Raw genomic sequence first — 13,630 nt, forward strand, 5'->3', positions numbered from 1 at the left:
GTTCGAAATACGATTGCTTAAATACTATAGTTATTTTAATTGCGTTTTTTTCCATACTTTTAACTAAATTTTAATTTTTAAGTAACGAAGCGTATCGTTTTTCGAACCACTGATTATAATTACCTGGATATTATTATTATTTTTCAGACAAATGTATTTAACTTATGAGTAGCTATAATTTGCATGGCAACTAAACTATATTAAAAGAAACGTCGATAAAATGTTGTTTTTTTTTTACCCAAAATTTTTATAGCTGAATAAATTTTCAAAATTGTTGATGAAATGAAGGATTTTCCAAAAAAATGGAGTATGGATGTGGTGGATACAGAAACATTTATTGACTCGATGAATCGTCTAATGTAGGTATCGAATACAATCTAATAACTTTTATATTCATAATAATAAACATCCTTACCTAATAGTTAATATATGTTCACATACAAATTAAATGTTATTCTATAAATTAATTTACGTTTTTGTTCAATTAAAAAATAATCATACATACAGTATGTTACGATTCTAACGAATGGATTAGGGGATGATTATTACATACCTAGATAATAAGAATCCATTTAAGTGATGATAAAAATGTTTAGTCTTCGTCAAAAAGCTTAAAATGTTATTATAAGATACCACATAAGTTGTTATTTAAATTGTAATTTAAAAATATCATATTATGCACAGTTGTTTTTTATGAGCTTTTGAAGTTCAAATATTGACAAAATAAATAAATAAATATTTAAAATAATAAATATTTGAATATTTAAACTAAGTCTTGAATCGATTTTAAATATTGGAAAAATAATCGTTAAAAATCTTTTAAATAAGTAATATTAAAATCGAAAATGTTTGTTAATTAGTATTCAACATTTATAATATATATTGAAATGGATAAAAAAAATTTAAAACGATAATTGTATAGGTATACCTATCAAAATAATAATCGTTTTATGATTTGTATAACAAATCAATTTATCATCATTTAAAATAATACAGCAATATTTCAATATAAATGTAAAAGTGGTATTTAAAATAGAAAAATAGAGAAATATTAACACAACCAAACCAATATTATTGTTCAATAATACATCATAACATTTCAATATCAATAAATCATCCTAAAATTGAAATCTATAAAAAAAACCAACACTTTTCATTAATCGAAATTGATAATAAAATCAAAAATTTGTATTTTAAAATCTCAAGCACTGATGACTTAAACAAATAATAACGATTTTAGTTAGGTATTTTGTAGTAATTTAAAAACACTTGTTATATTATTATATTATTGTTTTTTTTTTTTTACTTTTTGTCAGTTAACGTTGCGTGATATTATATAACACCTATTATTACAGGAACAATGATGACGATGACACTTCCAGCAGTTCTACCGACGATACCGATACGAACAACGCTAAACCGTTAAACAAGAACCAAACTCAACTGTCATACACAAACCTCATTAACGACCTGCTCGAAAACAATCCGAACTCCGAGTACGGACATTTCGAGTCTTACGCCAACGCAATGTAGTGAGTCCATAAACGGCGCACGATGCGAAAATAATTATAACATAATCTATATACATTTAATAATATTAACATTTTGTTATCACCGTCTGTTTTTTTGTTTCTGTTTCAAAACAATCGCCGCCTCCGTGCCCGTGCAGTTGCCACGACTGCCAGATGATGCTGCAGCCAAAGTACATTTCCCGAATCCCGTGTAAGGTGCCAGAGTTTGTCGTGCAGCAAGACGGTACCGTGATCTACGTACACTCTAAGTAATCCTACGGCGGGAGGAGGCGGGAAGAGGGGCTCCGTGTGCGTGTGTGTGGGTTTGTGTGGGTGTGGGTGTTTCCAGTGCCACAAAACGAAGTAGCCTCGGTCTGCGCGGGTTCGAGCGGGGCCGGATTTCGACTAACAGGTGCACGACAGTGCGCTCAAATTTAGATTTAATTTTTTAATAAAATATACATGCCTACATATTATTATAAAATAAAAATTATAACTAAATTAAAAGACAAATACAATTTATGATATAATAATATATGGTATATAATATTATAATATCATAAATAATAAATAAATAGGATAATATATAATTATTTATCGTGGACGTTAAAATACAATTTGTTGAAACACAATAATACCATTATCATAAATTGTAAAGAACAAGACATTGGAAATCCAAATGCTGACGAATATAGAACTATAGTTCAAACTTGCCCATATTAGATTATGTTTTATGAATAATATCCTGGTCGTCCTGCGCGTCGACGAGCAACGACCGCAGTAATTACAGAAGAGAAAATATCTCTAAAGAAAATCATAAATTAGTAATTAGAAGCCTCAACTGTCATAACCTATATACATTAAAGTCTGTATGATTTACGCATACCGGTCGTATGTATCTATGTCATAAGTTACGACTAATAACGCCCGAAAGCCGATTTATCGCGATATACTTATAGTTACACAATTTACCTATAATATTCGACGCACAGTTTCCATCGAAAATATTACTAAAAGTCAATACGGCTTTATTATGTGTTGTATTAAGTATACCAACTCTATTTCCATCCGTCTTAAAAATACGAACAAATATTTTCAAAACAATTCAGGCGGAATAATATCGTTGCCCTACATCTTCTTTTCCCGCCATCTCGTTTCTTATACTTTCGCTGAAAACGTCGATCCACTATCGAGATACCATAGATTTCAAAACCAAATCGTAACTGACAATTTTTTCGTTTGCTAAACAATATTAAGTTACATATTTTATTTTGGTCCGGGGAAAGTGCCACCGTGAAACTAATAGTCGAATCCGGCCCTGTACAATCCGTGGTTGTAATTACTGAATGAAAATTTGTGTTCACAATTTGATTAGATGTGAAAAACTGGACTTGACGAAATACATCCAATCTCTAGCCACCCAGACAGGAAGCTGGGAAAAAACGTACTGGCAAATATGGTCAGAATGTCATTTTTTAACTTGTATTACGTGTAAATTGCAATATCCGGTGAGGAACTCAGCCATGTGCCAGTACCATCCGGAGATCCCCGAATATTTTCCGATCGGAAACTTGGGTTTGGAGCAACCCATAGGTATAACGAATAACGTATTTTTTTTATTATAATATAATATACACAATGTTACAAACTATTATTTTTTATTTTTTTCAAAATTTAAGTAGGTATAAATGAGCGTGTAAGTATAAATATTAGGTAATTTGTTTGATATAATATAATATTATATATGTACATATATATTTAAAAAATGGAAAACTCCACGTCCCCCCCCCCTCGCCTCTATCAAGTCCCAAAAACGCCTCCGGTTAGAGTTAAATGTTCAATCGGTACTTAATTTGAAACATTTTGATCAAATATTATCTCTGTGAGAATGGTTAAATTGATGAATAAAACTATTAGTTTTTTTAATTTTTAAATTTGTTTCACTACCTATAACTTACTCGGTAAATGGTAGCTAAATTCCAATCGTCAAATGTGCTCTGGGACTAAATTAACTTTTCAAATTAATTTAATATTAAATTTAATCCTTCAGGCATAAGTGAAATTAGAGTTTTTGTTTTATTTAGTAATAGGTAGTGAAAAGAAAACTATAAGGTACCCACACACATTTAAAGATATTCTTCGATATGAATCGTTTATCGACTATAATTTATCATCGTGGTTAATGTTGAAATAACCATGTATTCATATTATAGAACCCGAGGTTCCTTCCAACAAACATCAACTTAAATATTCTTATTTGTGTTTGCGTTTCGATATGTTGTATGTGTAGAAATCATAGAAAATAATTGATTTTCACTATTTGGGAATAATTTAAATAATTGATCGAACTGTAGAAAATCTACACAAACTCGACATGCTTAATTTTACTGGCGAATACCTAACCCAAAACTTATTTCTTGGAATATTATTCCCGCCTCTTGTTATACAGTTTACAGTCCTCATTAATATTCAATCAACATCAAAGTTATTGTGTATACAACACAGTTTAAAATATTTAGATCTACGAGCATTTAACTCGATGCGTTGGTTACATTTTATCTAAATATAATACCAAATTAATTAACTGAATTTATTTTGGTACCTTTTATGTATAAATTGTACAGCATGATTTATTCTCTTATAATAAGCTCACGGGGTGATATAATATTATATCGTCAGCAGACGATTGGCTTCATATGTTTGTCTTTGTGTAACTATATTATTTTAAGTGTATTGTGTACCTTGAATGCTAAAGAAGCCATAACAAGCTTGATCATTATACACAATTTTTTGATTTATATTATGTATTTAAATTAATATTTGGGAATTTAGTAATACTGACAAATCATAGAAAAACTAGAACTTCTTCTCCATCTCGGAATATACGGTATATTGTTGTTAGTTAGAAATAATATTATTATTATATTATCACCACCACAACATTTTTTTTTAACACATTAAGATTCAATAGTGCACACACCGTATTCCTTGGGGTAGTAAGTCATTACCAAATAATTTTTAGCCTAAATAGTTATAACGGTTATTATAAAATGAATAAAAATAAATATATTGTATTATTATTTTATTATATTTGAATACAGGCCGATATCCGTGTTGTGGCGAAAGAGCTTTCCGATTTGAACTTGTTAAAAATCCATTCGTAAGATAACTATTTAGTACATGATCGATTTAATTTCAGTGGTTTGTATTAAGTAAGAAAATTTTTTTGTTTGATTTTAGGGGTGTAAATTCCGTATGCACATTCCGAATAAGGAAAACCTATATTCTGGACGTATTGTGAAATTGATGTGTAAGAATCTGGATTTGACTGTTGCACATCCTCCTGCGTTGAATCGTGAAAGCAAAATCATGAAATTCGTCAATTTGGACCCTGGTAAATATTTTAGTAGATTTTATGATGTTAAGCTTATTAAGGGTAAAATATTACAGCTGGGCTCTGGCATCCGGAGGGATTGAAGGCGTGCATGCGCATGTCTAACTATGTTTCTAGATATATTAGACAAACACATATAATATGGTTAGAATATTCATACATCATACTTGTACTTAATTTACATACTTGTTTAATGTTCCTCAAATTCCATATTTTTATTTTATTTTGCCAACACCAATAATAATATATTGATGTCTAAAGTTGGCTCATAGTTTTTAAATGTTAGTCTACAAATTTAATGTATAAGCCTACATTGAACTACCTACGTATCTAAACTATTTTTCTTTGATTGCAGTTATTGAAATGATAAAAGTCATTAAACTTAAATTTGAATTCAATGCTTGAGGTTTTTATACTTAAAACTAAAATAAATGTAATAATACAAAAAATATTCAATGTAAATATTATATTTAATAATACCTAATGATAACTGTTTTTGAGATTCCGTCGATATTAACGTAAAATATAATATAGACTTTCGACCCGATTTGTTGTTGATTTATTTGTCCATAGGGTTTAATTATTTGTTCGGCATCTCAAACAATAATAATATAATATATTATATTATTATAAAAATAAAAAATGGTGTATTTAAATAATAATTATTACGATGAGATACGGCGTTTTGGATAGGCAATTTAACATAACAATGCGTTTTTCCGTCATCTTACAAGTATACAACTATAGAAATCATAATAATGATAGCTTTAGAGACGATTGCAATCAGGCAACAGTGCTAATTAATAACACAATCAATGTCTAGATACAAAACAAAGAACATATTTGTTTGCATCTTCATAGAACACAATAACAATCTATAAATGCATAAATATAATATATTAATATAATAGGTATATACTAACGTTTTAATGTTTTTATCGAAGACCCTTAAAATTTTACAGGAATAAAAAGACCAAATTATCAACATTGGTGGGTAAAATTGACATTAGGGGCCAATGGTTACACTCACCAACCAATAATTTCATCGGGATGTAACTTTTTAACCGGTCAAAAAAAATTGAAAAAATGGAAGGATTTAAATAAAAGTTAGCAGATTAAAAGCATATTACATTATACCTATTTAAAACGTTTTTATAATGTACCATAGTGTTTTTTTGTTGAAATTCTGTGTTTATATAGGGAGGGAAAAAAATCTTATTGAACTAAAGAAGTGGGTGAACATCAACAATAAGCAGCCGATCGTAAATTCATCTAAGAGTTCAATAAATGTCAAAGAAAATGCGGACGTCAATCCTCCAATATCAAATGAAAAATTAATCGACACCAAGAATTTAATAAACCAGTACCTACACACATTTTACATTATTATTACTTAGTATAACAATTTAATGATGGTAAAAACATCTTCTAAATACTGGCAATTGCATTATTCCATACTATAGTATAGTATTATGTATGATTATAATACACAAACGATATTTAAAGTTTAAACATCTTTAAAAAGTTGTGTTGAATAGTTACCACCAAAAATAAATTTTTTTTGAAACAACCATGAAATTGGAATTACTAAAATAAAATATGCAGAACTTTAAAGCAATCAATTTTAGGTATAACAATTAACAATAGATCGTTCATGGTGCAGAAAATAATATTATTTTAAGATTATTCATTTATCAATAATAAAATCAAAAATTGATTTATTGTTACCGTGCCGAATTACTCTCATGTCTATCAAACGATGTTAATTTTTTATCTTTAACTTCAGTACACAAAGTGTTTTTTTCCACCAGCTGTATCGCATGAGACGATAGAAATGGAAACTGCATTTCAAAAATCATAACTTTACAAGTGAAGCCCGGGAACACGCTCTTGTTAATTATTTATACATATCACTCTTAAAAATAATTATATTTATATACGATTTTTATCATAAAAGGTTAGTGATAGTTATCTAGTTACCTGTGTGTAATATTTCGATTTATCTTACGTAAAAACAGTTGAGTTAAAAATGTACGAACGAAAATAAACAAATCATCATACGCCAGAGCTGGTACAAGCGTTATTAGAACCTAATAAATAATAATTATTATTTTTATTATTAATAAACTTATTATGTAGTTTATATATTTTAATTGAATGTAATTGGAAATTTGAATTCATTAAGATTTTTTTTTTATTGATTTTTGTTTTATTGGTTTTTCATTTGGTTTTTCATTAAGCCCGGCAATATTTTGATGGTACTGTAGGGGTTTTTGGTACGGTGGGGAACGGTTGGAGGAACACGTTTTTGTGTTTGGCAGAATTTTCTAGTGGCCATGCTCGGGTGGGGGTAGGTGGCCTCTCTATTTCATTAAGTTTACTATAGATTATTGTATATTTTAAAATTTGTTTGTATTTATGGACAATGTGCTGATGTTTGATCATGGTTAAATTTTATGTCTCGAATTTTTATTATAATTGTTGTCCTTATATATTATATAAAAGAACAGGCCTGTTTAAGTAGCAACTTTCTGACGACAATATTAAACTTTTTTCCAATTTTTTTGACAGAGTTGTTCCAAATACTTTCCTGAGTGGCACCACGTCTTTCAATTTTAATTTTTTTTTTTTTTGTCTGCTAGGGGAAGATAGGGTGTAGCATTGTATTTAAAGGATTATGATTTTTAGGGTTTCGTAGGGTAAAATGGGACCCTATTACTAAGGCTCCGCTGTCCGTCCGTCTGTCACCAGGCTATATCTCATGAACCATGAAAGTTAGACAGTCGAAATGTTCACAGATGATGTATTTCAGTTGTCACTGTAACAACAAATACTAGAATATATAATATAATCAGTGTTGCCAATATGTTTATAGATATGGTACGGAATCCTTCGTGTGGGAGTCCGACTCGCACTTGGTTGGTTTTTTTTAGCGTGTCATTTAAATAATTTAATGATTTTCTTTCATAAAGTTGTTCTAAATACTCCTCCGAGTGATCAATAATTTTCCATTGTAAATTGTGTTGTTACTTAAAAAAATGTAAATCCTTTTGTTTAAGAAGCTGTGATTTTAATTTTAATTTCAGTAACTGAACTATAAACCGTTTTTATATTTGAAATATAACTTAAATGTCTGTTGTTTGCGAGATATTTACATGCACCGATTATAATATAATGGTTTTCACACTAACCTTCATTGTTGCCTAATATTCAATATAGAAGTGCAATATTGCGTAAATATTTGCTCAGTTGTGTAGTGCTTTAAATAAACATCCCCGTCTATAAAATTATTTGATTTGTACGTACTTAAATACACGTGGTTTTCAGAGGGAACTTGTGGAAAAAGTCGTCTCCGATGACTTCTATCCAGGATTCGCAAAGAGAACAAGAGCGTATTTTCTTTGACCAAATCATAGTGAACCACGTAAAATCAATAAAAGGGGTGAAAGGTTCGCCCGGAACTCCCGATCAACTCAGTAAGTTTCTTCGTAATAAATTGTGATGTTAACCATATTGTTTTATGACGATCTATATTATATTATTTTTCCGGAAATACGAAGGAGATAGTTACACGCTGATTCGGGCAAATATGCTAGCCAAAATCGAAGCACAAAATAAATCCACAAATTTGAAACCCACGAAGTCATGTAACGGTAATAATTTGTACATAATTAATTTGCATTTAATATTTGTATAATAGGTATAAAATGACCACTCTGATGTAACGTAAGTATAGAGTATATCTCGTCATTGAGTATGTCACAGTAATGTGTGTTAAATTTGAATTCAATGATAAATCACTGAATACAATTCTAAGTGAAGACTGTATCTCTGCCTATATTACTAAAATACTACCTACCTAAGCATATTTTATGATATATATGTCGCTACTAGGTAACACTACCTATAGGAATTTAATTCACATTTAGTAATAAGGTTTTTTATTTTTATTCTTTATTTTTTATTGTATTTATTATATTATTAATATTTAATTGATATAAGGGTATATATTATTTTATCCATCTTCTATAATACATATACTAGCTGATCCCGTACACTTCGTTGCCCGTTAAATGTACCAGATCTATACGTCTCAAACTTTGTTTAATTCGTTATTTACTAGTCGGTGTATGGTATTCCAAACTTATCTTAACTTTTTCGTTGCCCGGAAAAAAAATATTGATTGTTCAACTCCTTTTGGGTTTAACACACTGTGAAAGCAATGTCTTTTTGAGTGTAAATGATATTATATTTGTATGTATGGCCATCTTTACCGTCGTTGTTCGTTAGATTCGCAGCAGTATATTATCAAGAAGGCAATCTACCTGCGGTAGATCGCGGACCCCATGCTCTTTGAACGTAAGTGTATAATAATTTTTAAATTATTTAACTATAAAGTATCAAAGTTATACCAAGTTTGTCATTTTTACTTAATTCAACCTATAGCGGTTAATTAATAGAAAATCCTAACCTAACCTAACCGTTAAACCGTACTAACATCCGATGAATACAAAAGCATAAAACATTCGTATGTATAGATAAAAAATAAAAAGTTTAAAAAATATAAGAATAAAACAATGGAAAAACAATGGGAAAATGTATTTTACGGAAACCGTGAATGAACTTGAGACATTCTGTACTAAAATACATAGCTATGCCACTGCAGCAACAGGCATATCGCTTTAATAATAATTAAATTTATATTAAAACCAATAACAACGATTTACAAACAAAAATGTCCATCGTAAATTTCATAATCCCTGTTTGAGCACCTTCTCAGGTTGAAATTCACCATTTTTTAATTAGCCCATCTTCTTCCCAGAGGTATAATCTATCTCTGTACAAAATTTCATCACAATCGGTTCAGCTGTTTAGGAATGCATAAAGAACACCCACCCACAAACATTCATTTTTATATATTTAGATAAATTGCAGCCAATAAAACAAAAATTCTTCAAAATGAACAACTAAAATTATAACAATTATAACCAATAGCAACCTTACAATAAACAAAAAAATATTGTTTAGTATGATATCTTCTTTCTGGACAGATGCCGCCACTGTTGTATTTTTTTCACCTAGATTTCCTACATTTTCTGTGGATTTTCCTAAAATATTCTTTCATAAGAACTTTATCCTGACAATTACAAACACAACAAAAATAATAGACAGCCAAATCGTTCAAGCCGTTTCAAAGCCAACCTGCCTCAAAGATTTCCATTTCGCTTTATATATATATTTATATATATATATATATATGATAGATATAGATATATTTCTTCTGTCCGTGTGTAAATATTCAAACTCCTCCTAAATGGCTGAATCGATTTTGATGAATTGTTTTGTGTGTGCTTGTATGGTTTAGATTTACAATTGGACCCGGTAGGCCCAACCCGGGGAAGTGCTCGAACAGGGATTTTGATTTTTACTAATGACATTTTCGTCGATAAATGGTTGTTATTGGTTATAGGAGAAATAATTAGTAGAAATTCAGTATTTATTTATTATTGGTTGCCTTTAGTTATTCGGGAAGATCAGGTACAAGCATGCATTAAATTGAATATTCGGAAATTGCCTAACAAGGTGAGTGAGTTTCACTAAAAGCAAGTGGATTTCCTTCTTGATATGCTGTCGTACATTGTTCAAGATCCGACTTAGTCGGATTGCCTACCAGGGTGGCTGAGTTGCACTTACTTCAGCGAGTTACACCTAAAAAAGTTGAACAATCATATTTTTTTTAAGAGTTGTACTTTTTTACGGGCAACGAACTGCGCGGTATCAGCTAGTATATATATAAATGTGAACATGGAAATATTTGTCACGCATATTCTCTGGAACCACTCACCCAATAGTTATGTGTTTTTTTTAAATGATAGAATATTTTCTGAAGAAACAGGTTTAAAGTATAATTAATTGGACTCCATCTGTCCAGTAAAATAAAATTATAAAAAATAGAAAATTATTTTTAAAAGGTCCCCTTATTATTCTTATGCGAAATTTGAATGCTCCCAAACTATGCAATGAAACTAGATTGAAAGTTTCATCTTTTAATAATAATATTATCGAATCCAAAATTATTCATGTTGCTGAGAGTGGACAAATTGTAGGTGGACATTCCAAGAAAACCAATGATTATAAATGAATATCCATTCAAACTCAAACGAGTGCAGTTCCCCGTTAAACTTTGTTTTGTAATTATTTCAATTAATAAGCACAAGAACAGATAATGAAAGTTGTAGGAATCGGCAATACAGGGCCTTACTTTACTTATGTGGATTGCGCAGTAGAAGTCTTAAGTTCGTAGTAGAACCAAACTTTTCCTACAAGAGTGGGTGTAATTAATTTCTTCCATTGATGTGGTCCATCTATTCTTTCTTTCTTCTTCAAATATAGCCATTAAACGGTTCGCAGTTAACTTACTTCCCGTTTGTTAATATTCATGTAACAGTAACCCAACTTCTTTATTCCAGCATGTATGTAAGTATGTCCAGATTTTTTATTAGATTTACGAATTTGAGTTAATTGTCATTGATTCTGTTTATATTATCTACCATGTATTTAGTGTATTCCGTTCACATTGCCTTTTGGTTGTTCCATCTAGGAATTATAAGCTTCATACTTTAATATAAAAAAATTCATTAGGTACCTACAACTGTACAATGTGTACATGTATAGGTATTTATTGAAACTCATCAATTTGTGTTTATAAATATAATCTTTAGTCATTGCATGTCATTTTTTCTTTTGCCTGACATTGCATTGTATAGAATACATTATTTTTTAAAAAATGTACGCGTACACCTTGGTGTGGGATTGTCAGTGGGCTTAAAGCATAATTTAAATATTTATTTTTTTTTAAACTGTATTTTTTTATACAATTATTATTGTTATAAGTTTGGGTGTATTTTCAGATAAGAAAAAGAAGTTCTAACAACAATACAAATGCCAATATAATATCAGAACTGCATGTTATGAGGTACAAAATTTACAAAATTATATACTTTTCACCGTGCGCATTCGTTTAATATTTAATATTTACTATAAAAATAGTTTATCATGCTTATCAGTTTTTCCAATGCCAGGTGTTTAAGTGTGGTTTAAAACAATAAATATAGTCTACAGTACCTTTACTTGGAGTGAAACAAAAAATCAAAAACGCTGTACGAAACCCACTCATTACCACCCGGCAACCACCGCAACAAAGAAAAAACATGCGGAATCGGGTACAGCTTTGCTGTACAGTAGTTGTCTAGAGGGGTCACTGTAATGGATGGGTTATATTTGAATTAAATTATATAAAATCATTGTATATGAAAAATGATTCTGAGCAAAAAAGGGCTATTTACTATCATCCTATATAATATACTAAGTATATTATTTATTTTTAATACATTATTGCTATTAAAGTAATTTATTTTTCTATTAGACATTAGTATTAATTTAGTAAAACAGTAGGTTAAATCAGAGCATGTATTTGAAAAAAAAAATCCGTTTTATGTTATTTACAATTACAACATTACACAATTTTTGAGTTTATCGTTATTTAGAATTAAAACATTACACAAGTTATGCGTTTATCGTTATTCAGAATTAAAACGTTATCCAAGTTTTGCGTTTATCGTTATTCATATTTAAAACGTTATACAAGTTTTGCGTTTATCGTTATTTAGAATTGTGTTAATACCTATTAAATGTATTAATAATAACTAATGCGGACAGGGAATAGCCGGATACTGAATATAATATAATCAATTCTTATGTCCGTATGCATAAAATAAATATTTCTACGAAACCAATATAACTTTTAAATAAATGAATATTAAATTATTTCGGTTTGCTTTATTTTTTTTTCAGTAAAATTCTATAAATTACGTATTGCGATATTTTTCGTTTAATGATATTCTATAAATTACGATTTGCATTATGTTTTGTTTAATGGTTTATAATATATATTTTGTTAATAGTTATGTTTTGATTTGCGGTATTTAATAAATTATTTTTGATCATCGCTTTCCGTTATAATTACGTGTACAAATTTCAATCGTTTTCTGTCAAATAAAACGTTATAATCATAACCTTATTATAAAGTTTGCAGGGCCTGGGTTGAGTTCATTTTTTCCAATAAAATTGCATTTGAAAATATAATTATGTGTATAAAATACTATAATATACTTTACAAGTTTCAAGTAGGAACTTACAAATAATATTTTTGAATAGCAATAATAAAATAATTAAAAATCGTTATTCTTCCTTTAATTATAAAAAATATATTTAAATAAAAAAAAAACATTGTAAAATCAATACGTGCATCACTTTGCTCAGAATCTAAAAACATATACTTGATACATATATAAAACCAAAAGACTAGTATATTATGAGTAGGATGAAAAAAAATAAAGTAAGTAATATTATTTTAAGTTTACCTAATAGTAAAGTAACTAGTAATATATAGTAAGTAATTACTTGATCATTTACCATAATAGTATCTTACTATGATATTGCTTTGGAAATACACTTTTAAGTTATAATACTGATTCGTGTTGAATATGATTTATATTCAAATAATTCACTACGCATAGATAACAAAATGTTGATGACACGTGTTCTACAAGCTAAATACAAGCCAGTTTTTAATGGCATAAACAGGATTAAGTAGTGATTTTTGAAAATAACGTCATGCACAACATCCATGGCAGGTCATTGTGTTGCTTTTGCGCATATTTTC

General features: G+C 29.1%; 1 protein-coding gene across 1 annotated transcript; it reads left to right on the forward strand.

Annotated features, from left to right (window-relative positions):
- The first annotated feature begins 282 nt into the window (after nucleotides 1-282).
- Nucleotides 283-11,836, forward strand: LOC132933635 (SANT and BTB domain regulator of class switch recombination-like). Its single transcript, XM_060999898.1, has 11 exons — nucleotides 283-359; nucleotides 1,356-1,532; nucleotides 1,670-1,780; nucleotides 2,887-3,104; nucleotides 4,613-4,671; nucleotides 4,752-4,905; nucleotides 5,868-6,011; nucleotides 6,106-6,268; nucleotides 8,233-8,381; nucleotides 8,466-8,558; nucleotides 11,817-11,836. Exons 1-11 carry the CDS (start codon nucleotides 283-285, stop codon nucleotides 11,834-11,836), a joined length of 1,365 nt encoding a protein of 454 aa, XP_060855881.1.
- Nucleotides 11,837-13,630: the final 1,794 nt, after the last annotated feature.

This window comes from Metopolophium dirhodum, chromosome 1 (assembly GCF_019925205.1).
Source record: "Metopolophium dirhodum isolate CAU chromosome 1, ASM1992520v1, whole genome shotgun sequence".
Taxonomy (NCBI): Eukaryota; Metazoa; Arthropoda; class Insecta; order Hemiptera; family Aphididae; genus Metopolophium; species Metopolophium dirhodum.